The sequence below is a fragment of the Amblyomma maculatum genome, chromosome 2, assembly GCF_055883805.1.
Source record: "Amblyomma maculatum isolate TAMU_Amacu chromosome 2, ASM5588380v1, whole genome shotgun sequence".
In the NCBI taxonomy this organism is placed as follows: Eukaryota; Metazoa; Arthropoda; class Arachnida; order Ixodida; family Ixodidae; genus Amblyomma; species Amblyomma maculatum.
The window spans coordinates 216,849,849-216,876,352 of NC_139345.1; the positions used below are offsets into that span (position 1 = coordinate 216,849,849).

Sequence of the window (26,504 nt, forward strand, 5' to 3'; positions counted from 1 at the left end):
GCCCCCTCCACACAGATTAGTCCAGTACAGTCAAACAATTAGTTGCTGTATCAAACTGCTCTAGGAGCTTGAAATATGGGTCTGCGAATATTTGAAACTTTTACTGTTTGATGTGGTTCCCAGCACCCTTCCACTGTTCGAACCTTCTAAACTTAGAAATTATGAATTTTTTATGCATCAAAACATTTCACCCAAATGGCAGTATCTTGCACTCTCCACCTGGCCATCGAGAGCGGTTGTGCACTCCTGTGTTGGGAAGCCCAGTGCCATGCAGCACATCATTACATGGTGCCAAAGTGCTGTTAACAATTGGACGTCAGTGTCAGCGATCCTCTCGGTTAGATCAGTGTGACATGTGATGCGCAAAGAAACAACTCGGATAGCGAAATGGGCTGCGAAGCTGTAGTCCGGGTACACTCCTGTGGCTGTTCTCAAACTTCATTAGTTATAATTAATAACTGTGCAGCGCTGCAGAGCACGATGAGGATACAAAAAAGAAACTGCTCTAAGCCATGCCATGCTGCATGCATGGTTTCATCTTCACAGCTTAAGTTTGCGATAGCATTTGGGTCCATCACAGGGCTCGCAGCTTGGCAAAATTTGACTTTGGGAAGGCCATGTATACACGTCATCACAAGTGCTGTGCCTTCACAGTTTCCGCCGTGTTTTCATGTGTCACGAGTGAGCATGGATAAAATGGTTGCTGCTGTCTACTTCATGAACCACCTTGCATTTTGTCAGCAGAGCATCATCACTCCTCCAGTGAGAGTTGTCATTACCATACTTTGTGGCAGCATTCAGTAAGCTCCTTTGTCGTGTGAGCATTATGGCAAAACGTGTACTGGACTCTTTTTCACTAAATGCAGTTCTTATTCAAAGAATTGTAAACAAGGTGTGTCTGTACTGCTGCATGATTCGTCCTGCCCTGTTTAGTGCCACAGTGGGTGCAGCTGCTGATATGGGGTGAATCACTTTACTTTAGTGCAGGTGAAATGCAAAAGGTGTGCTTCATCACGTAGCTCTAGCGTTGTGAAGCTGCATGACGCGATAAGCCTTCGGCATTTTCATGCTGTGGAGCCACCCTAACCAAAACCAGCAACAGATGTGCTTTGCTGCCGGAGGAATTGTAGAAATATGTATGCTGTTTTTAATGAGCGATATTCTATGTATATAGTGCGCTCATAACAGGAGGAGACATTTTGTGATAGGCTTTGGATAGTTCTACAGCGGTTTCCATGTAAGCGAGTTAGGCCTCGCAATGCCTAAAGACCTGAAGAGCAGATTGTGCTTGGTGATTACTTATAAATTGACAGTACAAACAATGTGATGGGAACACAAGACAAGAGGACAGTGCTCGTTGTGTCGTCCTCTTGTCTTGTGTTCCCATTATGTTGTTTGCGCTGTTAACTTACAATGTCTAGAGAGCAACAGGCTGTAAGCACACTGGCGGGTGGCACCTCTCTAGCATGGAAATGATTTATTGTAAAACTCTCGTATAATACGGACCCGCATATATTACGAGGTGCAATTTCGAAATAGCAGAAACGAAAAAAAAATGTTTTCATCCGCATATACAGTAAAAGCTCAAATCAAATCAAATCAAATCATATTTATTTCGCATCCATACATGATGTAGGTGGCACAGACAAAAAGCCGAGAAACAATCAGCTGGACAAGGGTCTGTGCCCCTTTCGAAGATTGCGTACCTAATAATGTAAACAAACTTTGACAGCAGACAGCAGCAATCAAACATGGTTACACAACGTTATACAGTGGCAAAAATTTATCGAGTGATTCGCAATGGCATCCTCGAGGCACTGCAGATGAAGTTATGTGATGTTAGGAAGATAGTGAGAGACTGGAAAGTGTGGCGTGACGTGGTCAATAGGGTCACGAAGAGTCGGACACGACTGAACGACTGAACTGAACTGAATTCAAACCTTGTGGGACCATGAAAACAAGTTCGAATTATCCGATATTCAAATTATCAAATGGCCTCGAAAAAACTGACGAGAACCAATTGCATTACTGCATATACTAGCATAACGACCCCCCCCCCCCCCTCTTTTTTTTTTGTGCCACTAAGAATTTGGAAAAGAAGAAAGAAAGAAACCATTTGTCAGGAGTGCGTCCCTCCATTCTCGCCGTCACGGTTCACAGCGCATTCCTTGTCTGTGCACCAATATGCTACTCAGTGATAACATCACAGTGTGTGTAGCTTTTGATGTTATCTTTAGCAGGAAGGAGGGGGGGCAACTTGACTGAGCGCCAGCGCTCATTCGCATGTGCAGGCCTCGTTTTAAGTACTTCAATTTTAAGTACATTCACTTTATCATGCCACGCTTGTGGGGTGCGGGTGTCGTCTACTGCCACAAAATCATTGGAACCAGTGCAAACACCTTTTGCAGTGAACAATATTAAAAGGCGGCTTTCTGCTGGGTGGACGGATGCACGACTGTCGCCAAAAAAAGAAAAAGTTTTTCTCTCGTAATGATTATTTACTGGTGACCCGTAGCACCTGTCCGTATCGCAATTTAGGGACACCCCTCTTGAAAATTTTGTCTTATTTATGGACTAATTTGGATTAAACATACATCACATATATATTTTGACATGCTGATTTCAAATATATACTTGTTTTTTTTTTTTTTTTTTTTGTACAGTGCTTAGTTCCCAAAATTTTGCCTAATTAATGTTCTTCGTTTGGAGGTGAGCTAATTTTAAACACACTGGGGCATGATGAAAATGATCTAGAAATATCACAGGGTGCAACTAACCAAGAATTGAGATTGTAGATTAATTTGGAACTTATGCTAGAGTACATCAAACTTTTCTGTAGAAATACTCGAGTTGACACGCATTATAAATAATTTTGTAAATGTTGCCTCATCATTATTGCATATCTTTGGCTCTAATTGCACTCTTCAGGGAAGTATCTTTGCAACAAGGAAAAAATTTAACACAAATAGTTCAAGGGGTATCACTCCTCCAAAATTGCAGCACCCTCAAAATTAGTTTTGAGAAACACAAGGAAAAGCATTTCATTTCATTTTATCACCTTAAAGACCCCTCGCGGGGTATTACATAAGGGGTGGGATGAGCAGAAAAGGTACAAGACAAGGCATGGCAGAACATGTAGATTTAAATTATAGCAAAAACTGACATATCATTCAGAAATGGTTGGAAAGTAAATTGAAGCAAAAATTAATGTTCCATACCAATTTGAGATAAAGTTACACCATAAAAAAAAAAAAAAAATCTCAAAGTAAAGGTTCATTTTGGTGCCAGGACAACCTTTTCAGTAAATTTTTCAGTATGGTTATTACATTTGCCTTGGTGTCAAAAGATATATTAGACTAGCTTTCTAGCAAAAGAAAATAACTGCAACAAGAGCAGGACCAGAAATATTAATCTTCCAAAACTGCAGCACCATCAAAATCGGGTGACTGTGAGGAGCACACATGTTCACAGTATATGCCATTTCTTTATTTATGGGTGGATTTGCGCCAGATTTCAATCACTTGTGCATTTTCTCGTGCTCATTCGAAAATGCAAACTGTTTTTACCTAATGCTGGTAGCTTTAAATATTTTAAAGAAAACTGATCTTTTGTTTGGAGGAAGCATGGTTTGTAAGCATTAGATCTTGAGCAGATTTTGATCCTTAAATAATTTAAAATCACAAAGGACTGCAATAAAGTGTAAATGAGCATTCTAGGATGATTAAGAAAAAAGTTGTGGCTTGTCAAACTTGCCAAAAGAAAGAAAAGCTCATGACTGGGACAAATTATTTATTTTGTTAATTTTAGCAAACAAACAGTGGTTAAAAAGCAGTGTTATTGCAGAACTTAGAATTTATCTTTCTGGCAAAAAAGGAATTACAAGCCGAGATATCACTCCTCCAAAATGGTGACTGTGTCCAAAATTCAATTTTGAGAAATTGGCAAAAAATGTTTCTGGCGTATTTTTGAATTACCAAGGCTAACAACAACTCGATAACATGAGTTATGACTAGTTTTTGGTGTGAATGCACCGTCTCCCGTCGAGATAATTTGCCTTCTAACTCGGAAGGAAATTTATTTCAGGAAGGCTTGCGATTCCGCATGCCGCACGTGATGCCGTTTCGCTATCGCCGCTCCCGCCGCGCCACTAACTTTTCTGAGTGCTCGATCTGTCATGCCCATGAGAACTGCTTAGGTATCACTGTTTCATCTGCATCGTCATGATTACGATGCTCATGCGCGGCAGGAACCGCCTTGTTCTGTTGTTGTTCCGAGCACCACCTATGACGGAGCGTCGGCGCTTTGTCGCCGATTGCTGATAACAGGATGCTGCATAGCCTCGTCGCCGGCGTGCCTCTTACCTCTACCCTTCTTCGGTTTTTAGGCCAGTGTGACGCTCGAACCTAAATTTTCCGTGTTTTACGCCGTAGTCGTGATAGCGGAGCGTCGCTATACCAGCTAGGCCTAACTGCACGACCTTTTCAAAATGGCGCCAGGCTGCAAGCAGTCGACGCTGACAGCCAACCAAAAGTGGTCATTTGGGTCACATGCTTTCGGAGCCCAATAGCACCTTTGTTTTCCACTCCAGTTGTTCGTTCACAGACGCCGATTGTGACATGGGAGCAGCTTGAATCACGATCTTTCAAATGAGACCAAAACGATGCCATTGAAGCGCATATTTCTTTATTTGCGGCCGATCGAAATTCGCAACTTTGGAACGCTGTAACGTGCGAAATAGGCAGTATTTCTCAGCCAAAATTTGCAGATAGTTGCGGAAACGTCTCACGACCACGAAAATGGAGAAATAAAAAATCCGATTTTTAGACCGATTTTCGGTCGCAAAGAGCCGTGTCCCCCCTTAAGGTGGCGGTTCCACGATTGCCATCTTGGAAGTAGTTCAGATTCTGCCACCAGGCTACGTTACTAATCCATGACTGAGGAATTGACCCTCTCGACTTGCGCTGCCTGAAGGCTTTTCTCGTGTTGCTGCGCGGACTTACTTTGAAAAGTTTTTGCGGCTCCACATCAGTGTCCAGGCAGAGAAGGGGAGGACTTTTGTCCCCATCCTGCGCAGCATGGGCTGCCCCCATTGAACTCCCCTCTTCACCCCACTGCACCACTACTTCGAACAATACGCGCCCCTAAAAAATGGGACAAGAGCCTTCCCTCTCTTGCCTATACTTTGTCTCACACGATTTTTGCAGCACAGCGAAAGGCAGAGGCACCCCAGCTGGTCCAACCAGGATCATGCGTACAATAGGCAATTGTGCTCCTAAGCGCCTCTCGCCCCCCCCCCCCCCCCCCCCAATTGGCGGGGGTGACAGTAGGAGCACAATTGAAAGGGCTCCTCTGCTTTTCGCAGTGCTGCAGATATCTTGTGAGACGAAGTATTGTTGCCACTGTAGAGCCACGAACCCGATTGCTCTTACCCGCCGAGCGTGAGGGGGTTGGACTGGACTGCAGTAGGCTAGCTTGACTGAGCACAAAACAGGGTGTCAACATGATTGCACAGTGCAATCTTAGTATGAGTGAAAAGGAAAAGCGAATGGCATTATTTCTGCAGACTTCGTCAATGAACCTTAGTTGAAGTCGGTGCCTGTCTTGTGTTCTTTTGATCCTCGTCTTTAGGGCTGTGCAATCGAGTGATCATTAGCGAGCTTTAGAATACGGCAACCCATTCCGTAAGTGGGATAGAGTAATAGCGGAGCGTGCGCACTATAATAGAGAATTGTGCTCCTACTGTCACCCGCGCTATTACCCTGTCCCCCTAAGCGGTAGGGGTTCAGTTCAGTTCAGTCGTTCAGTCGAACTGAACTGAACCCCTACCGCTTAGGGGGACAGGGTACCATATTCTAAACCTCTCTATTGTTGATGCCATAGATATAGTAGGGATCGGAACACTCCTTTACTGGAGTGGAAGCTGCCAGCTCTTGCGGTCAACAGAAATTTGCTTTATCAAACATGATTACAAATATGATAATGTAGCTATAATTAGCTGAACTTCACTCAACAGTCGCCCTTGTTTATTTTTTGTTCGTGTTTGTCCAATCTTGGAAACTAGAGCTGGTAAGTTACAATGTGCAAATAAGTGAATGATTGCCCATTTTTTCTTTTTGAAATGAATCGATATTTTGAAATAGATGTGAAATCCACCAAGAGGCTATGTATCGCGCAGGAGGCCGGCATGTATTCATGTTCTCTTCGGCACTGATGAGGCACATTCACACTAAAATATGTGGGGAATGGGGGAAGGGGAGAGGGGGTTGTAAAGGAAGGTTGCCAGAAGAAAGGACCTAACGGGGAGTGTTTTGTAGGCGCTTATGGCAGCCACTTCCCCACTCCCAATTGGATGCTCCACAGAGTCCTTATTTTATTTATTCGCTCGCTTGCGCGCGCGTGTGTGTGTGTGTGTGTGTGTGCGCACGCAATTAAAGGAACACAGTATTTTCAGGCAACATTTTTCTCCTGCAGAATTTCACTCGACACTGAAATCTGATGTGAAAAGTAGCTTGCTATGGAAGACGCTGACCTGTCCTGCTGCAGTTTCCCGTGATGATGCATGCACTTTCTGAACCAATATATTGGGTGGACTACTGTTCATTATTAGCTTGGAGCCTGACTTTACAGTACTCATTTCACAGGGCACACACACGTATGCGACAAGTATACTTTAGTATTGAGCCCGCCTTTCGGCTTCATGTGTTGGTAGTAAATAATTTCGTGATGTAGCACTTACTTGTACATTCACACATTTGCAACATAATAATCAGAGCCCAATTTTTACTCCATGCAAGAGCGCCCATGCTTACCAAATGTTTGCATGCAAATGCCAAACGATTAGACGCATCGATCAGATTGCGTTCTGTCAGATTTGGCATGTGCTATAATTTGTGAATTTTTCCATACCAATGCAGTACAGTGGTTTTGCTTCATGTGGTCAAACGAAAGCACATTCTTTGTATGCTTCGAAATTCTCACATGCTTCTGTCACTTTAGCTAACATGATCGGACACCTTTCAGAGCACAGGAAGTCGAGTTGCTTCAAAACAAGGTTCAAATATAAAGTCAACAAATTGGGCATTGAGACGGCGGGTGAGTGGACGCCTGGGTGACACGGTGTCTACCTTACTCGAGATAAGGGCCCCATTCTTTTGGAAACGCTCTGCCTGCCGACGGGCTTTTAGAGCGTTAGCTCTGTTGCTCACTTGTGCGAGTGGCGCGTGTTTCTAAGAATCGTAAACAGTGCCATCACCATAGCAACATCGCCGTCTTCGTTGTGCCTGGGCAAACTAGACCGAACGCTCCACGCCCCCGGCCACAGCGGCAAAGCGCAGTAGCGCGCGATGCTAGGCAGGTATAGCATTATAGCAAAAATGAACGCTGAACCAGCTTCCCTGCCGAATGCATCAATGGTTTACCGTAGACGCCGTAATGCTTCGGACAATCCGCGGTATATCCCCCTTCACGAAGCGGAATTAGCTAGGAAGAGGACGGGACATCATGCACTTATAAAATAAATAAAATAAGCGCAAATAAAAGCATCAAACGGGAAACCAATTCAGTGTTTTCTCTCATAAAAAAATATATATATATATAGGGCCACTGATCAAGTCAAAGTATTTGAAGAGGATATAAACGAATGCTTTTTGTCTGATTTATCCATTGTGAACAACGAAGCTGTAGGGCTTCCGAAACGTTAGTACGTTTTCATGAAACTGACTTGGTCAGTGACCCTGTATATTTTTTTATGCCACCACCTGTCAGACTGCATTTCGTCGAACTCTTGATTACAGTGGTTTCTCTCATTAGAGCTAAAGCTCGACATTCGGTTCAGCAGCGTTGAGCCTCATCGTTTTTTTTTTTTCTTTTCGATTTTTAGTGAAGGGAATGACGGAAACGCAGTGACAAAACCCGATTCAACATTACATTTTAGTAGTGAAGAAGCTTCACATGGCTGTTTCCTACTTGCCCATTCACCGAAAAAGTCCCCGGCAGCTACTGCGGCACGCTACCTTCACTATCATCACCGGAACACAACATTCGGAAAAAAAAAAAAAAGAAACATGACTGAAACGCTAGTGATTATCTTCGGCCGCCCACTACATCATTTTTTCTCCTTTTCTTTGGAGCCTGCACTGCTTGCGCTATATAGGAACTTCAGGTTTTCAGGTTTTCAAGTTGCAGGTTTTCAAGTTGTTCAGGTTTTCAAGTTGCACTTGGCAGACTGTCGAAACATTTTATCTGTACCAATAAAGTGGCAGAGAGTGCAAGTATGCGTGCAATTTCTCCTAGGGAGACGCTCTTTGAAATTATATTATATTAATTTATGCAGTGTTATAGTTCCGTGCCCTACTATTCATTTTATCGTAGAAAGGGGAAGATATTTTTTCTTCTTGCCACTGAAAAAAAAAAAAAAAGTCTAAATTTCACACCCTCACAATATATGCTAACACCACGAACATCTGAAGATAGCTTTGTGGCTGGCGGAGCTAAGACGAGGAATAACCAGCTCTGACAGCGTTCGGGTTCGAACTGTTTTTTTTTTTTTGCTGCTTGCACTGAAACGCTTAGTACCAAATTCTTCTTTGTCCAGCGCCGTGCCGTTGTTTGTGATAAAAGCGCGGCGCGAGGGGCGCTCCAAGAGGGGCTTTATCCAAGACTACAAGCAACTACGACCCTGCCAACCATTTTTTTTTTCGTCCCTCGGCTGCGGCGGCAAAGTCAAATTTATTCACACTTTTGTAACATGTGTTTTTCCTGTCCTGCCTAAGATATGGAAAATAAACAAACAGCAATGCAGTTGGGCTGATACCAGTAAATAAACTACACTTTAGCAGCCGATGCATTCTTTATCATGTGTGCAGAGCGAAGCAGAATTTTACTATTTCTTTTACCGTTTCTATCTTTGTTCTGAACTCGTAAAATCTTCATATCATGCAATAAATTTATGCGGCACATAACCTCTTATCCTCATTTGATAATTTCCATAGCATCAAGCTTTATTTTTCCTTTGAGGGTTTGCATGATACCGACCCTCTAACGAGCGTAAGACTGACTCGATAATAAGAATGCAGAGATTTCGCATTGTATGGATGTATCTCTAGCTACTAGGTTGAAATTATGACAGCACTGTTCTTTGAATTGCTCATTCTGCTTAGTCGTTTCTGAGGAAGGAAAGAGGCCTCCTTTGTTCGTCGGTTTCCCCATGTTAGCGGCTATTCGCTTCTCGAGCGAGGTAGCCCCATGAGCAGAAAGATGCCTGCTTTTGCCAAACACAAGCATATATCATGTGTGTTACTAAAAAAGCTAGAAACGATAACGAAAGCCACTACTTGTACTGGACAAGAAGCACGTTTCGTTCGCCAGGGTACAGTGTTCATTGTAGCCGGGGCGCACCTCAGCTGCACGCGCGAGAGCCTTAGCTGGCAACGTTTCGGCACACAAACAGTATGACACACCTAATTCGAGGCGATAAATAAATCTTAAAGCAAGCAAGTGTACATTTGTCAAGGGACCATTTTCAAGTAGCGCTACTGCGCATGCGCGAAGCACCTGAGTGCGCGAAGCACCTGCACCTCAGTTCGACCCGACCACTCGACCCGACTCGCTAGTGTCAACCTCTCTCGCCCGATGGAAAGGAAAGGGCAGAGGGAAAACGTAGAAGCACAATCAGTTCAGTCGTTCAGTCGTGTCCGACTCTTCGTGACCCTATGGACCATGTCACGCCACGCTTTCCGGTCTCTCACTATCTTCCCAACATCACATAACTTCATCTGCAGTGCCTCGAGGATGCCATCTAACCATTGCGTTCGCTGCCTACCCCTTCTTCGGCGACCCTCAACCTTTCCCAGCATCAAATCTTTCTCCAGCGACTCCTCTCTTCTCATCAGATGACCAAAGTAGCTGAGCTTTAACTTTAGAATTTGACCCTCCAATGAGCAGTCAGGGTTTATGGTCGACAATATCGACTGATTTGCCCTCTCGTAAATACCCCTCGATTCAGGGTGTTTGTGGCGCCATCCTCGTAATTTTTCTGAACTGCGACATTTTAGTGCACATAAAATTTCATAGATGGCGCTACCTACTACATTTATTATACGTGGCTCTGTTATTTCATTATTATTTGCTTTTTGTACACTTTGTAGTTGATAATTGTTAGTGTTTGAATAAAGGAACGAAAGCCCGAACCTTCAAGTTATGTTCGCCAGAAACAAACAAGCCATGGAGCATTTCAATCATGCTTAAAATACTTAATGAAGAGCTCGCGCGCTTCAAGTGAACTACGAAAAAATTAGCTGAAATCACCCTGACAGTGCACATTCCTCGAGAGTCGTAGAACAAAACCGATGCTTATCCTCTGACAGTGAGGTGTAAAGTTTTTCCACACGAAATTTCAGCACAGATAAAAGCTTATTACTTGATCAGTTTAGCATTTACTTTTAGCCATTTTACAAAAACGCTAAGTTTGATCACAAATAACTTTTACACTAAATGAAGCTGACAGATGATATTTTCAGGAAAAAGCGAACTATGTACGACCTCCAACTGGGCAAAAAATCTCCGCAGCAGAATGCATATCTTGAAAGTTATTGTATGTATAATTACCTGTTTTATACACTTTTCACAGGCACGTGGCTAATAAACTATGCGATACACAGTAATAAAAATGCTTAACTTTGTTCAATAACATCTAGTCTGAAAATACCTCGAACGGTTTTTTTCTAGGTGCAAAAGATTTTGCACAATTTTGCTTTTCCCGAGACAAGTAGAGCTGAAAAGCCGTTTCTTACCTTTGTGTTTTCCTTTACAGCTTAAACATCGTTGTAGCTATTTATAAACCAAATGCACCACTATAAAGGAGAGGAAATAAACTTTACAAATATATTAAAGTTACATTTATAAACTAAACGAGTGAGGCGCAGTGGGCGTATGAATATCACCAAAAATGTTGTCTCTTCCCCGCTGGAGTGGGACCGCCACCTTAAGGCCTAAAGCAGTTATCCATGCACAAAATGTACAATACAAAACTAAATGTGTCAATGCATTACACTGTAAACCTATTGAAAACCGTGCAGCTGACATCGATGGTACATCATTTCATGCATACTGAGCTCATACATTACATACACAATCATTCTGGGCATACTGTGTTTACGCAACACGTGCACTGTCATACTGTACATACTGAATGCATGCTATACACATGCGATCTACCTAAAAGAAAAATTATGAGCATTGTGTAAACACATAAACACCAACTACTACCATGCAGCAACAGCCTTTACTCCATGCTAACACAGATGCCAGTAGAAATCAGCTGACATACAGTTGCATAATCAATTCTCATGACACGCCTCCTCTACTGCAGTCCATAGACTATGACTGATTCAGCAGCTGTTGAGTACATGATTCAAACTGCTACTATGATCAATGGCGCCCGAGATAGTGTACACAGGCAACGGGGCTGTACTCATTCTGGTCTCTCTGCACTCTTTGTCATTTCAGAAGCCACGTGTACAAACCAAATATTGTCGTAGCTGTTGTTACACTGACATCACTAATACATCAAGAATTATAGGTGACACGACACCAAAGTTGCCGCAGAGCTGGTGATCGCACTGAAGGCAATGTGGCCGATAGACCGTACAAAATACATGAACCACTAAATGGATGCGTGGGAGTTGCAACGGATCAAGGCGCAAAGGTTGAAAATTGAAAAGGGATAGAGAATCTTCAATTCCCCTCTCAAAATCTTCTTGGCCCCCAGGTGAAAGGAGGTTCTTGGAATCAGCCAGGACGAAAGTGGCTCGCAGTTTCTTCCCTGTAGGAAATGCAGCGTGTGGAGGGCTTCCTCCAACAGCTGCCATCTGTGCTCTCAGTGCTGTGAAGCCAGCCACACCCTACGGAACTGCCCATACTGAAAGATGGACCTTTAAGGCTTCTACAACACACCTCAACTGTGACCCATACAGTGACCAAGGGAAGTAAGACGCTCAGCAGATGTGCAAACTGACAGGGCACTGAAACATAATCTTATTTCAACTCACTTCTGGTGATGCTGACAAAGAAATTCTGAAATGAGGCACAAAAAGCAATCATAACGACTTTGAACAACATAGAAACAGTGTCGGTTGCATTTCATGCCACGAACAAAGTGACAGAGTCACATTGCACATAAGCAAACATTACAAAAATTTGTGGTATTCCCTCGTGCCACGCATTGTCTGTTGCAGTGGCAGACAGCAGGCTTCACTGCACTGCACTGCACAGGTAGCTGGTAGGTTTGAGCCAATGGCATCACACAGGATATAGTAGCGTGCAGGATTGGTAGCCAGGTGTCCTGCAAGCTGTCAATCCTCTTGTCTGTCATCCTGCTTTAAGCTTTGCTAGCACAAGTCAGCTGTCACGGAGGAAACAGCTTTCATTTTGATTGGCCATTTCCACGCAACACTGCTGCAATGCACTGAAACCACCCAAGCTGGCATTCCACGTAGTACCATTGTTGGAGGGTATTTTTGCAAGATATGAACTAGTAGATATGTGACAAGTCAGTGATGTAGTGCATGCTTAATTTCAACATGATATTTTTGGGTGTCTTCTGCATGTTTATTATCATTTCAAGGTGGAAGCCTTTGATGGCCTATGCTATCTGGGACAAAGTGTGTCCGGCTTTTGCGGCATTCTGATTGACCGAGGCAGGATGTGGCCCTGCCATCTGCAATGCCACACTTGAACGCGTGCCACACGACAGGAGCGATGGTGTACCATCCAAAGTCACACTTGCCGGAGAAAGTGTGATAGATACTGCGCCTCTCCTTTCCTGTAAACCAGTTATGATTATATGTAGCCCTGCAACGAATGCCAACGATAGGCTAACGATGGGAGGCAAATGATAGGAGAGGAAAGGTAGGCTTTTGCCATTCTCCTCTTAAGAAACATCTAAGAGGCCCTCTAATTATTGGTATTCTTTCTGAGAATTGCGCAGTCAAGGACTCCCTCAAGCCTGACTGCTTGTTTAGTAAACCTCACTTAAAGGCCGGGGCACACTGAAGTTGCTAGCCCTGGCTTGGAATCTTAAGATATGTTTCTAAATTTCTTCACTGCAAAGTTTTATTAATTAGCATGCATCACTTTAAAGTCCTATAACGTAATTCACTCCTCCCTCTGTGGCTGCCTTAGGGTTTTGTGACGTAATAGATTGAAAAACTTGAGATGCCACAGTTTTCTGTGGATATTGTTTCGCATAACTGGTGCAGGGCAAGGGACAAAAGGAGCTTTTGCTGTTCCAACATACTGCCAGTGACTGCAGGGGGAGGAGGTACCTGGCAAGTGGTTTCTGACCAGGAGGAGGACCAATTGGCCCCCTTGTTGATTTGTGGAGCTCTCATTATTGCAAGCATTATTTCGTCTTATGAAAAATAGTGCCACAGAGTCATCCTGCTTCTTCAGCCGACCGCCACTGTCCTGCCAGCTGTGCCTGCACAGGAACAGACCCCACTGCCTCTCACACCACCCAGCCATGGGAAGCAGGCATAGAGAAATCACCACGGTTCTCTTTCATGTCTTGCAAAAATACCCTCCCTGCCCGCTGTGTGCTGGTGATGCTATGCAACCCAACTGGTGTTTGCCCCTTTTCCACACTTGCTGATATTGCCTTCAAAAATGCTTCTCAACTCTTCCTGCTCTTGTGTAAGGGCCACCTTAGCTGCTGTTCCTTGGGTGATAAGATTTGCTGCCTTCAGACAGATTTGACGAAATTTGTGGAATACGATATGTGACCTTGCTGCCTGGGTCACATATAGAAAGCATGGCTGTTTTTTTCCATATGGGTGACTTATTTGAGACCCCGGCAGGGGGCTTCACTGGCTGCAATTTCAGCACCATGCAGCAGACGAAAGGAATTGTAGTAGAACGGAAGTTTGAGCGAGTTGGTTATGCATGTTTTTATAAAACAGCTCCATGTGGGTCTTTTCCTTCTTTTTAGTCCTGTGTCCATGCACTGTTTTACAAGATAGGAATTGTGTCGTGCCAGCTCAGCTGTGACATGTTGCCTTGCAGTGAATGGTGCGGGACTGGCCATGGCGACCATGGATATAATCAAGCTACATGGTGGCAGCCCAGCCAACTTCTTGGATGTGGGCGGAGGTGCCACAGCCAAGCAGGTCACTGAGGCCTTTCGGCTCATCACCTCGGACCAGAAGGTGAGGAGCAAATTACAGTGCCCATTCTATTTGCTGACACCACACTGCAGCTTCTGTTGCAGCACACAAATTTCAGCTGACCAAAAATGGAACAGGCTATATATATATATATAAAAAAAAAACATAATGTGCTGTCAGCTTCAGTTCACTTAAAACACATCATTTTGGCATCCCATTATTCCTGGTATGGATCCATCCCACAGCATGCGCCACGTTGCAGGTCCAAGCCATCTTGGTGAACATCTTTGGTGGCATCATGCGGTGTGACATCATTGCAGAGGGCGTCATCCAGGCAGCCGAGACGCTTGACCTCAAGATTCCCATTGTGGTCCGGCTGCAAGGTATGTCAGATAGAATACTGCCAGCTGCAAAAGTTCCCATGGGGCCCATATAAAAAAAATGATGGGTTTGACTGGTTAAAATTCGGGTGTATGCGAATAGTGGCGGCATCCCTTTTCATTAAGGGAAACTGCGTCTAAGTTGCAAACTTTCAGGTTGTTGATAAATACGCAACCACCTGAAAAATAAAATTAATTGAAGACTTGCAGTAGCAAGAATTCTTAGAGGTAACTGCCGTAGAGTCAATTAAGATGGAAACGAAGAAAGAAAATAATTTCCAAAGGACAATGACAATTGAAAAAAAATTCTGTTGACTGCCTCCAAATGGCGCAACAATTTATAGACACCCGAAAAATGCGTATAAAAACTATTCACTTTTTGAAGCTCTGCTGTCAGGTGCGGCCTGCAATTTCAGATGCTAGGATAAACAGTGCGAGATGTCCCATTTCTAGCATGCAGTATCCATGTACTTTTTGTCAACATGTGCGTATGTTGATCATGAAAGTGCTGAGAAAGATGAGGACCACAGAGTAAGACAGACACACAGTGTACTTATTTTGGACTGAGCGTAAAGTGGCTACCATGGAAAAAGAGGTTATGTAGAGAGCAAAGAAATGTGCACCTGGAGGGCGGCTACAGTGGAAGGAGTGGGTTATGGCAAAGGGGGGGCAGAGGGTGGCTACTGTGCAAGGAGGTCATGGCAATAGCGGAGGACACTAAATGGATGCAATGTCAGAGCGAGTTTTTTAAAGAAGTGACTTCAGAGGTATCACTGCAGGCCTGGGCAAATTCCCTATCCGCCTGCAGCTGTCTGACTTTGCAAAAAAAAAAACAATGCATCTCGCTAAAGTCCTTTCTTGTCAAACCACAACTCAAATATTCGCACTGCACAACCATCCTGTGATATTCCTGCTTCGACCCTCTAGTGTTGAAAATTTGCACCCAAGTGCCACAAATATACTCTGAAGACTAAACAGGTACCTGCAATCAGGGGCCATATTCCACTATTGGGGAGCATTTGCACACTGCTTGTGCTGGCTCCGTGAACTTTGCCATTTGCGTGAACTTTGCCATTAGAAGTGGGTGGTTTGTCAACTTTGCACTGGAATGGTGCGGTTATTTTTCTTACCTAGGGTGTGTGTGTGCAGGCACCCAGGTGGATGAGGCTAAGGCTCTGATCGCCACCAGCAAGCTCAAAATCCTGGCCTGCGACAACCTGGACGAGGCTGCCAAGATGGTAAGGGAGGGGACTCACATGGTAAACTCTCTCTGCACCCATAAAAGAGGAGAACCATACTTGAATCATGTGGGCTTCATCTTCTTCGAGAAGCATCTTACTGTGTAACCTGGCACAGTCTCGAAAGTCAGAAAGAAATGCTATTAACGTAAACAAATGGGGAGCGGAAATTTTGAATGTGTAGTTTTGCTTTGGAACTGTGTGGATAACATTAGTAAGCATGAAATTTTCCAGCACTTGATAATTGAGTTTTGCAGTTCTATAGTTTTGGCTTCAGGTTGTTTAATTTGTGAGGTTTAACGTACCAAAGCAACTCTGGCTGACAGACTCTGTAGTGGAGGTTTAACATTCACCAACATCACACAGCTCATGGGCACCTTGCTTTTCACCTTCATTGACGACCGTTGCGGCCGGGATTCAATCCCGCATTCTTGGGCACAGAAGTCAAATGCCTTAACAACTGTGCCACAGCGGCGGAGTGGTGCACTTCTGAGAACCATTGCAGCTGCCCAAGTTCTGTTTGAGACTAGCAGCCCTGGTGCAAGGAACTAAGAATAGTATGCCCTTTCAGGATTCATTGTAGCGTTGGCTTTGCATGAAGCAGGTGTGGCAGACTCTGCCAGTTCAGCCGATGCAAGGCGTGCATTCCATTTTTTAGAAGCAGAGAACAGAACAATTTCTAGCTGATTACTCTTCATTAAAATGAGCATTTAAAGCTATTGTTGGTCACAGGAGAATACTAGTAGTAATGCCGACAGCATGGCATGAAACGAAGGCACACGAGGTAAGAAGGCCATGGGCTTACGATCGACTTGACAGTTGGCAGTAGGCACCGCTGTCTTGTGTTGCAAAAAATAATGAGCATGGCACTGACAGCTGACACTGACTGGACATAGAGTTGCGTGGCATTACTTTTGGTAGGAATTGCCAACTCTGGCCTCTCTTCTATATGGTGGCTGATATCTGAATCAGCCTGCCCGGACCCTTGAATTCATGTTACCCATAGGCCACACAGGCATGTCCATACAGCTTGGTTAAAGCGGGATTTATATGTGGGCTGGTAGCGTACGCTGTTGCGTCATGCACTTAAAAGGCGGGGCTTAAGTGTCTCCCACAGTTTTGCACTGTGCCATGGATCGGCACATGACCAATTCGTTTACTGCTGGGGGCCCAGATAGGGTTCCACTGCATCACAACTGACTGCTCTGCTCTTCTGCTCACCCCTGCAGGTGGTGCGCCTGTCAACCATCGTGGGCCTTGCACGATCAGCCTCGGTGGACGTCAAGTTTGAACTGCCGCTGTAGTCCTCCACCTTCCCTAATTTATATGTAATGTCCTCTGCTCTTACCAAAAGCAGGGGGGCTACATGACGAGCTTTAGGCAAGGTTTGCCTACACAGCAGACCACACTCCTGTTTCATGGCAGCTGGAGTCTGCTTCATCACCTGCAACTTGTTGTGTTGGTGCAGTATAGTTGCTTGCAGCTGCACTAGCCAGCTTTGCTTCAAATAAATTGTCCAGGCCGACCAGACACACTCCCTGACTTTGTTCGTCACTTTGGATGATGCTGCAGTGATGCATAGCTGGCTGGCTGGATAAGCAGGCGCAGTGGCCACAATGTCCACCAGTGTGCGGGCACCTGTGCAGAACACTCACCAAAATGTGCCACATGCGAGGCATGGGCAAGTCCCCACAGGCAGTGTTGCAGCGCACAGGGTTACTTCTCTTAGGAAAGTGACATGGTCAGCATTGCGTGACGAAACACTTCACCAAGGTGGTAGGGTTTAGAGCATGGTGGATGAAATCGGCTCGAATGGTGAGGCCGCATTGTGGAAAGAGTTGAGAATGCCACTGCTAGGGACAGAGGGAGGGTAGGTGTTCAAGGGGCTATCCCTTAAGCAAATTCTGCTGGCATTCCTATGGAGCAGCAACGGAATATTTGGAATCCTCAGCCTTGGGATATGTGCTTGTTTTTGCTATTCAAGGAGAGACATGAAGATCACAGCTGCAAAAATATTGTATAAAACAATTTCAGAAAACAATAGGTTTTGAATCTACAGGGCCCTACGGCACAAAAGAGACCCTAAAAAATGTTTTTGTGACCATGGGTAGCAAAAAACAGAATTGCTGGTTGCTTAGCTCAGCTAGGCCATGATATAACATGGCGAAAGCAATGGTTAGACCTGGTTTTACTCGTGCATGTACTGTCTGTGTGTATGTGGACGCATCTCATCCATACTGACCGGAACTTTAACCGCCGAACCCTTAATGCCGAACGGGCCGTTGCGCCAATTCATTAAACATCGGATCTGCACAAAGGGGATTGTAGGTGAAATCAACCACGGCACATACGGATACCCATGGCTGACACCACTGTATACGGGGACCTTCTTAACCAACGAAGCTGTACACGTTGCGCGCATGCTCGCTAAACTTAGTCTCAGCAGTCCACTCAGAGAACACTTACTGTAGAGTTGCATACACAGGTGTCCCGGCGTCAAGTCCTTCTTGTGCCATAGTCTATCGTACACATTACACATAAAAGGAAAGATTCACAGCGCCAACAAATAGACACATAGGACAGGCGCTGACTACAACTTCTTGTTCGAAACAACATCAAATTGAAAATTCTTCAAAAAACAAATGCTCCCCCACACTGTCGGCAACACATGTATGCCAGTTTAGGCCTTCCCTATCTAAATAAAATTCAAAAGACGACTTTTTCCACTAAATGATACTGAGGTGTCACTGATGCATTCCGATCCTAGCCTTTTTATATAAGAGGCTTCGAGCAACTCATGGGCAAGAGTGTCTCTGCTCCAGCTTAAAATCCTCATTTCTGTGAACTTTGGTTCATACTTTGGCTTGAAATCGCACTACTGGCAATAGGCGAATTTACATCTAACCGCCCATTGTTAGTCGTGCGATTTCAAGCCAAAGTGTGAACCAAATTTAACAGAAATTACGATTTTAAGCTGGAGCTGAGACACTCTTGCCCATGAGTTGCTCGAAGTCTCTTATTTAAAAAGGCTAGGATCGGAATGCATCAGTGACACCTCAGTATCATTTAGTGGAAAAAGTCGTCTTTTGAATTTTATTTAGATAGGGAAGGCTTAAACTGGCATACATATGTTGCCGACGGTGTGGGAGCATTTGTTTTTTGAAGAAGTTTCAATTTGATGTTGTTTCGAAAAAGAAGTTGGAGTCGGCACCTGTCCCATGTGTCTTTGTTGGTGCTGCGAACCTTTCCTTTTATGAGTAATGCACCAACTAGCCCAGCAATTAGTTTTACACATTACACATGTAACCAAGCTGGTTGACCACAAATTCCACCTCAAACGCACGTGTAGCAGAGGCACTAAAAGACAGTTGGAAGTAGTGGTTGGTTAACCGCCAGGTACCCGTGTATTCACCCTGTGCTGTTCTTCACACCGTCGTCTTCGTTGAGTGGCTTAGCAGCGTCTTTTCACAAGACGTTCCTCTCGTTCTTCGGGCATCTTGGCCACCTGCTTAGTTTTTCTTGCCTCGTTTTCACGCTGTCAGTCAACCTCGTACCATGCGATGACTTCGATCAGAAGACTCAATTTTCTGCAGCCTGTACTGGTGCTGTGATGAGCACGGCCGCTCTCCTTACATGGTGCGCATATTTATTTATTTATTTATTAAAATACCTTCAAGGCTCTGGGGGACAATACAGAAGGGAGTGGAATAAAAACAAGGTTATAATGCAGAAAAGCAACAACAAACAACAAAAAAAGAGTTGAAAGTATGCAAAATACAAGATCAGATTAAATAAGGCCTTATTACTGAAACAGCTTAGTTTTCAGCCGTTAAATATGTGCCAGAAATATCTGCAACCAAGGTGGGCAGGTGGTTCCAATCGCTGGCTGTCTTCAGTATAAATGAGCTAAAATATGCATTTGTCCGGCAGTATGGAATGCGTACCTTATGACTATGATGCGAGGTGATATGAACGATGGCTCTGAAAGAAAGTCCCCTTTTAACTGGTAATTGTGATAGTAAATATTGCGAAATGTTAGGATTCGGGAGAGTTTTCTACGAAGGGAAAGGCTAGGCAGGTTCAAAGTGTATTTCATTGCAGTTACACTAGCAGTGCGGGAAAAGTTAGACAAAATAAAACGAGCACTACGATTATGTAGTGATTCTAATTGATTAGTTAAGTCGGATCCCACACAGAACACACGTATTATAACTATTATATAGAAATTATATAGAAAAGTTACGACGCAAATAACCAAGCCTGAAGTTAGCATTGTTAATAATATAATCGATATGCGTATGCTATGATAGTTTAGCAATTATATGAACGCTTAAATATTTATACTTGGTTACTTGTTCCAGCACAGTGCCTGAGATTTGGTAGCTACTAGGATTAACAGTAGCAGTCCGATGTGAAATGCACATAACCTTACATTTATTAGCATTTAGTGTCATGTGCCAACGGTTACACCAACTAGATACCTTATTTAAGTCACACTGAAGTATAGGTGGGTCTGAAATGAAACTAATTACTTGGTAAATTATGCAATCATCTGCAAAAAGCCTGATTGTAGAGTTAATACAGTTAGGCAGATCATTGATGTATTTCAGAAACAATAATGGTCCCAGTACCGAACCTTGAAGTACTCCTGAAGTTAAGAAACAATGAATCGGTGTTATTTGCAGTGACGAACCGACTTCTGTTACACAAAAAACACTTGATCCATGAAAAAATATTCGGGTCTATGTTCAGTTTGCTGAGCTTAAAACAAAGTAGCTGATGGTTAACGAGGCCAAAAGCTTTCTTGAAATCCAAGGATAAGCAGTGAATGAAAAGCCCTCCGTCTAATGCATCAAATAAGTCATGGGTGAAGGAAATGAGTCTCACAAGAAAATGATTACGAAAGCCATGCTGATGAGGAAAAAACAAATTATCTTCAAGGAATTTCAAGTTTGCATGGGACACTATAGTTAATGATATGAGTCTGTAGTTCAGAGCACAATGAGCATCAGCAGACTTGAATATTGGTACCACCTTGCCCACCATCCAGTCCTTGGGCAGCTGTCCTGAATGCAAAGATTGCAAAAACGGTGCACTGAGGTAAATAGAAAAATGAACACTTGTATTCTTTAAAAACTAGGAGTTTATGTTGTTGATTCCTGAAGGCGATGAAACCTTTAAATTATCAATTACCCTTTGCACACCAAGGCTGTCAATCACAGTTGAGTCCATTAATGGATACTGCACCGAATTAAAAGAAGGGAGGGAAACGGGCGATTGCTGTAAAAATTGCGTGCCTGAGGACACTGTGATGGACGGATAGCCGTGCCACTGCTGTCATTTAGAACTATTTCTTTATGCTTAGGTAAAGTGTACTAGAAGGGTGCAGTGGGCCGAGCCGAGCCCACGCCAGCAGTGGCGCCACAAATGTGAACGGATTTTGTTCGAGTGGCTGCGTAGCGGCGCTGATGCATCAGTGTTGCCAATTTAACTACTTTTGGACTCAATTAGCTACCAAGAAAGTTAGTTTAGCTACGAGTAGCTGTTTTAGCTCCTTTCTTCAAAATCTAGCTACAAATCTAGCTATTTTGGTGAAATCTAGCTTAAATCTGGCTACATTTCGGAAAATTACTATTCTGGCGTAAAAAATCGAGACAATCGTGGCGATGCTCCATTTTATCGCGATGCACATGTCGTCGTCCCTGTTGCTTCCGCTATGCAGTTTTCCTGAGCTCCGCCACCGGCTGCTTGTTGTATACCACTTTTGCTCACGACTGTACATAGAGAATTATGGTGGTCCCCATTTTTGAATCCTGTCCATGTTCAGCATGAGGAAGTTAAAACCAAAAACCATGCCGTTTGTCTTTTGCGACACCAAGGGTACGGTTCACAAAGAATTCGTACCCCAAGAGTCAACGCTACCTAACTGAGCTCGAGAGTCCGAGGAGGTCATCTGAACGAAAAAAGGTGACCGCTGGCAGCTGCATCATAGAAATGCTCGAAGCCAAGCCTTTCAGCATGACTGGTAAGCACAACTTGGAAATGCTGCAATACCGAACGTGTTTTCTTTTACACTGACTGGACACCTGCGTAATAAAGTCCCAGTTTCTGTCATGCCGTGTCCTTCAGGGTGTTTCTCTTGGTAGTTGAGAGAATTTCATTCCTTTTGCACATCATCCAGAGTTGCAAACAGTGTGCTACGTTATGGCAGAATGCAGTGCTGGGCCCGTATTCCGAGTTTGCGTCGTTATCGAAGTGTCGCTATCTCGTGTGACCTCCGAGTCATCTGATTGGTCGAAACGCCGGAACTAGGTGTTGCCACTGTGGAACCGAAAGAGGAGGCAACATCATTTTCCAGCGTTTTCGCCAGTCAGGTGACTCAAGGTAGGGGAGATAGCGACACGATAACAACGCAAACTCGAATACGGGCCCTGGCCCTTTTTTGAGATACTACTTATCCCTTCACTCTGTTCCTACTGTGGCGAGTTTATATTTAAAAAGCAACACCCAAAGATGAAACATTGGCCAGAAGCACACTGGACAAGGTCCATTGCCTGTCCAGGGAGGGACATTTCCTTGAGTGAACTACAATACAAATATTCAAGCCTTGGCCTTGAAATGTTCAGCTTTTGGGATGATCAGGCGGCGTACGCTGCTCCGAAAAGTTTTAAATGCAACTGACAAACACACTGAAAGGATTCAGCCAAGTGCGTGCTAGTGGTTTATCATTGAGAAGGATACTAAAGAACACGGGGTGTTTGGCCTCACATAGAAGTGGTGCTCGTCCGGTGTGCTTCTGTTCAGTGTCATGCAGTGCTTCATATTTGCAATGACAGCAGAGAAGGACCTGCGCTGCTGTCCCGTCTGTAAGCACTATTTTCGTCGTTCCATCCCAACGTGAACCAACCAGCCCCTCTTCTTAGACTCCCTTTCTGACTTTGAGGATAGCAGCACAGAGTACCACCCACACAAGCTGGCCTGCATGCAGCTACTGCTTTTGCGTGCCCAAGAAGTTGACAGACAGGGTCAGATCGCTAGTTAAATTACATTCATCTTTATTTTTCCAGGCATATTCAAACTCTCAAAGAAACACCAGGCCAAAAAAGGCCTGTGGCCAAAGTGGGCCCAGGCACACAGCAGCAAGTCCCTAGGGGAGGGTCCAGTCCTAGGTAGTAGAGGCTGGCAGGGCGCACTTGTTCACTGAATCCCTTCTCAGCCTACACCATCCTGATAGAGGCACGATCCTTCGGCCAACCAACCATCGCTGTAAAATTAAGGCACCAGCATCACTGCTCCTTTCTCTGTCCACCCTAATGGAGTTTCATTTCTTTAACAATGAAGGAACCGTGGCTAAACGCTGTAGAAAAGCCTCGGCACTTATGGCACTGTTCTATTGTAGCTGGATGTCTGAATCAAAACAGATTGACCCCTACAGAGTGAATCGCATACGGTTCCTGAAGATGAAGTTGCATCCTGGTGCCAAACTGCGATTGAATAGGCACTTTACAACTTGCGTTCCCATTGCTTGCACGCAGTTAACACTGTAGACTTACACATCTCAGTGTGAACACACTTTTTTAAACACTATTGCGTTTGACGAGACTGTCCATCAAAGCAAAGTAGTGCAGGCACAGATGGAGCTAGTGCTTCACATGGCCGGACTACTCACTTTATGCGCGGCCAGGTCAGACACAATGGCGCTGTGAAGAAAGCGACCACGCATGTTTGCACTAAGATTGGTCTACCCTGTACAAGGTACACGGGGGATGTTTCGAAGCCAGCAATAAGTTCTTGACATACAAGTTCCTGAAGAAGTAGATGTGGGCTGCTGTACAAGCATCACATGCATACAAAGTTTAGCATCATTTTTTTTTCTTCCATTAAAGCCAATTAGTATACTACCTACTTCTTTGTCACAGTACATGCTTACTACATTTTGTTGGTGATCCAGCGAAATGTTGCTGGAAGGACACCATGTAAATGTTAACATCATCATCACTGCCACTGTCTAAATACTCCGATTCAAATTCCGATGAACTGTCATAAGACATTGTGAGCATTAATCTGATTGCAGACGATGCCACAACGTACAGTGATATGCACACTTGGGCAAACGCCGATGCCCATTGTCAACTGCCGATATTTCTCAAACCAAAAAGATTCTGCAACCTTCGGAAGTGTCTAAATCATTGGCTAGAATTTTCACCGAGATGTGACTCACATTGGAAGATCAAGCTAGAGCACTCTGCTGAGAAAGGAGTTGCTCGTAAGAGTTTCGAATATGAATACGAATCGAATAACAAAGATATTCGATTCGTACAGCACTTTAATGAGGTTAAACTATAAAAGGGTAAATATGGCAGTAAGCAGTTGCTAAATTCCCCCGAGACATGAGACAGAATAAGTTCCGGCATGAAGAAAAAAAGAAAATATCTCGGTAGATGTAAGCATGAAATGAATTGAAAGAGAGGCCTACCGTGCTCAAGGACATTTGAGGTGATTTGTGCCTTTTCAGTTTTCCTACAGTTCATTTAGGTTCGCTTCCATGTTGACGGTGCATTTGAGGTGTCTACCGAGGAGTGCAATAGTTTTGTGCCTTTTCAGTTTTGCTCCACAAAACTGGTGAGGAGGACATTTGTTGACGCTTTGCTGCTCCACACAGCATGTGGGCACCAAGACAAAGTTTCATTTAGCCCTTGTGTTCTCCTCCAGTTCGGCATCGTGTGCTCCCCAGTGGCAGGCCAACAATGGGTGCTAACAGCATTTCACAATTAAAAATGCCCAAACCCATGTCCAACCCAGCTTCTCGATTAGCATTCGGACGCACCAGATGAGGTGGCTGCACTGCGCCGCTGGTAGAAGAGAATGTAGGCCTGTGCCTGGTCTTTAGGTGGCTGCTTGTTGACCAACTCATCGTTGTAGTGGTACCATTCACCCGTTGTCCAGTGGCGTGTATACGCCGTGTAGTGGCCACAGTTGACCCCTGCAGGAAGGACCACGACTGGGTTATTCTACTTGCTTCAAGTGTGCACCATAGACCACGCACACATTCATTTAGCCCCAACAAATTCAGCTAAGATGTCACCTAACCACTTTCATCCTCCAACTTATTTTCAAAGTATACTGCGCACACAAAAACAAGGACGCGAAGGTACACACAAGCGCAGACTCGCGACTGAGTTGGTATGAAAGGAAACGCATCTTATAAGACTTCCAGCATGAACCATGCACAGTTAAAAAATCTGCCTTCTTTTTTCATAAAGGTTGATCCAATGGTCGCTTATACAATCATCCCCATGCTGACTGATGAAAAATGCCTCGGAAGGTTCACTTTTTAATTTAATGCTTTCACATTCAAAAAACACTTTACTGAGTTCATCCTAAGTCTATGCATTTCATGCAAATAGCCACTGTTTTGCCCTGAATGTGCTTTTTGCGGGCTGAAATCACGCACCTCCCGTGTGGCAGATGTATGCATGCAGGTCGTACAGGAGGAGGCCGGGGCAGGGTCCCGAAACAAAGGGCTCCAGGTCCAGGCCCTCCAGGGGGAACTCCACTCGCTCGTCCACTTTCATCCCCCCCGACAACTCATGGAACACAAACCTGCACAAGGGATTGAAGGGCACATTGTAGGCATGGCAAAACTCCAATGCTCCACAGAGTTTTATGCAAGCTGAGCCCTTTCCAACTAGTTGACGTGGCTACACTGTTTCCCCACCACAATTCAAGCTCGCCATACTGGTGATGATATCAAGCGTCATGAGTTCGCTTAGCTCAATTTCCTACATTTAACATCGTACTGTATTGGGTGAGTTGTTTAATGTTCATCTTGACGACTAGCACAAAACAGATAAACAGTGTTCACGCCTTCTCCTCTTCGATCCATCATCATCATCATTTATTACATCCTTAAAGGCCCTGGGTGGGGAGTTACATAAAGACGGAGGTAACAAAAATAACACAATAACTTATGGCTAAAACAGAAGCTTTAAAGAGTCAAAGGGCTCAAGTAGAAAGTCACATCTAAAATGATAAAGGCACTGTAATGAAAAAGAAGAGGAAGCAACAATCTATGATGTAAGAGGGCACGGTAGGACTGCCATCCCTTCGTTCTTCTTGTACAGGTCATGCTGTGGACTTTGAACGACTGCAAATCACCGGATAACACCACGTGCAGTTTCATTGCATGAATATTGACATCGCTGGAAGAACACACGACTGCATATGCCATTCGAGGACCAGTGAAGCAACACGTCAGCAATATACCTGCGACAGCTCCGCTGCTATCTGCTTATAAGAGTGGCCGCTACCTGGACAGCTTCAAAGGGCACAGCGGGACCGCCACGGATGCAACCATGAATCCCTTCGCTCTTCTTGTACAGGTTCGTACAAAAACCCTCTGTGTTGTTTCCGCAGTGAAAATAGGTGTATCATTGTCCTGCCGTGCCCGGGTAAGTGTCTTGCTATGCTCGACGAACCATGCGCTGCTTTGTTACTTTTGCTCGAGGGTGATGTTGAACGTAAACCAGGTCCGTCTGCTGATGAGGTCACAATACTTAAAACCATGCAGTCTGCCCTGCAGGCGTCAATAGATAAGGTTTCTGCATCACAAACAGCAATTGAGGAAGCCATGAACAACAAGTTCCCCGAGTTGAATGAAACACTGAAAGTTTTATCGCAACACACAGAAGAAATAGTAAAACTAAAGGAAGGGGTTGCTTCACTCA

The 26,504-nt window shown here is 44.3% G+C and overlaps 2 protein-coding genes across 6 annotated transcripts in view; one reads left to right on the forward strand and one right to left on the reverse strand.

Annotated features, from left to right (window-relative positions):
• The window catches only part of ScsbetaA (Succinyl-coenzyme A synthetase beta subunit, ADP-forming), a 31,976-nt gene extending 14,657 nt beyond the window's left edge, over positions 1-17,319 (forward strand). Inside the window, exons 7-10 of the mRNA XM_084595744.1 lie at positions 14,059-14,201; positions 14,422-14,542; positions 15,689-15,777; positions 17,007-17,319. Coding sequence (XP_084451870.1) covers positions 14,059-14,201; positions 14,422-14,542; positions 15,689-15,777; positions 17,007-17,081 — 428 coding nt within the window. The 3' untranslated portion in view covers positions 17,082-17,319. The remainder of the gene's footprint in view (positions 1-14,058; positions 14,202-14,421; positions 14,543-15,688; positions 15,778-17,006) is intronic.
• A 5,491-nt stretch (positions 17,320-22,810) lies between these two features.
• The window catches only part of LOC146201292 (ubiquitin carboxyl-terminal hydrolase 4-like), a 158,412-nt gene continuing 154,718 nt past the window's right edge, over positions 22,811-26,504 (reverse strand). For all 5 annotated transcript variants that reach the window (XM_084595751.1, XM_084595749.1, XM_084595748.1 and 2 more), the window contains exons 16-18: positions 25,232-25,380; positions 24,605-24,760; positions 22,811-23,041 (exon numbers count right to left, since the gene is read on the reverse strand). In XM_084595751.1, coding sequence (XP_084451877.1) covers positions 22,995-23,041; positions 24,605-24,760; positions 25,232-25,380 — 352 coding nt within the window. In that variant the 3' untranslated portion in view covers positions 22,811-22,994. The remainder of the gene's footprint in view (positions 23,042-24,604; positions 24,761-25,231; positions 25,381-26,504) is intronic.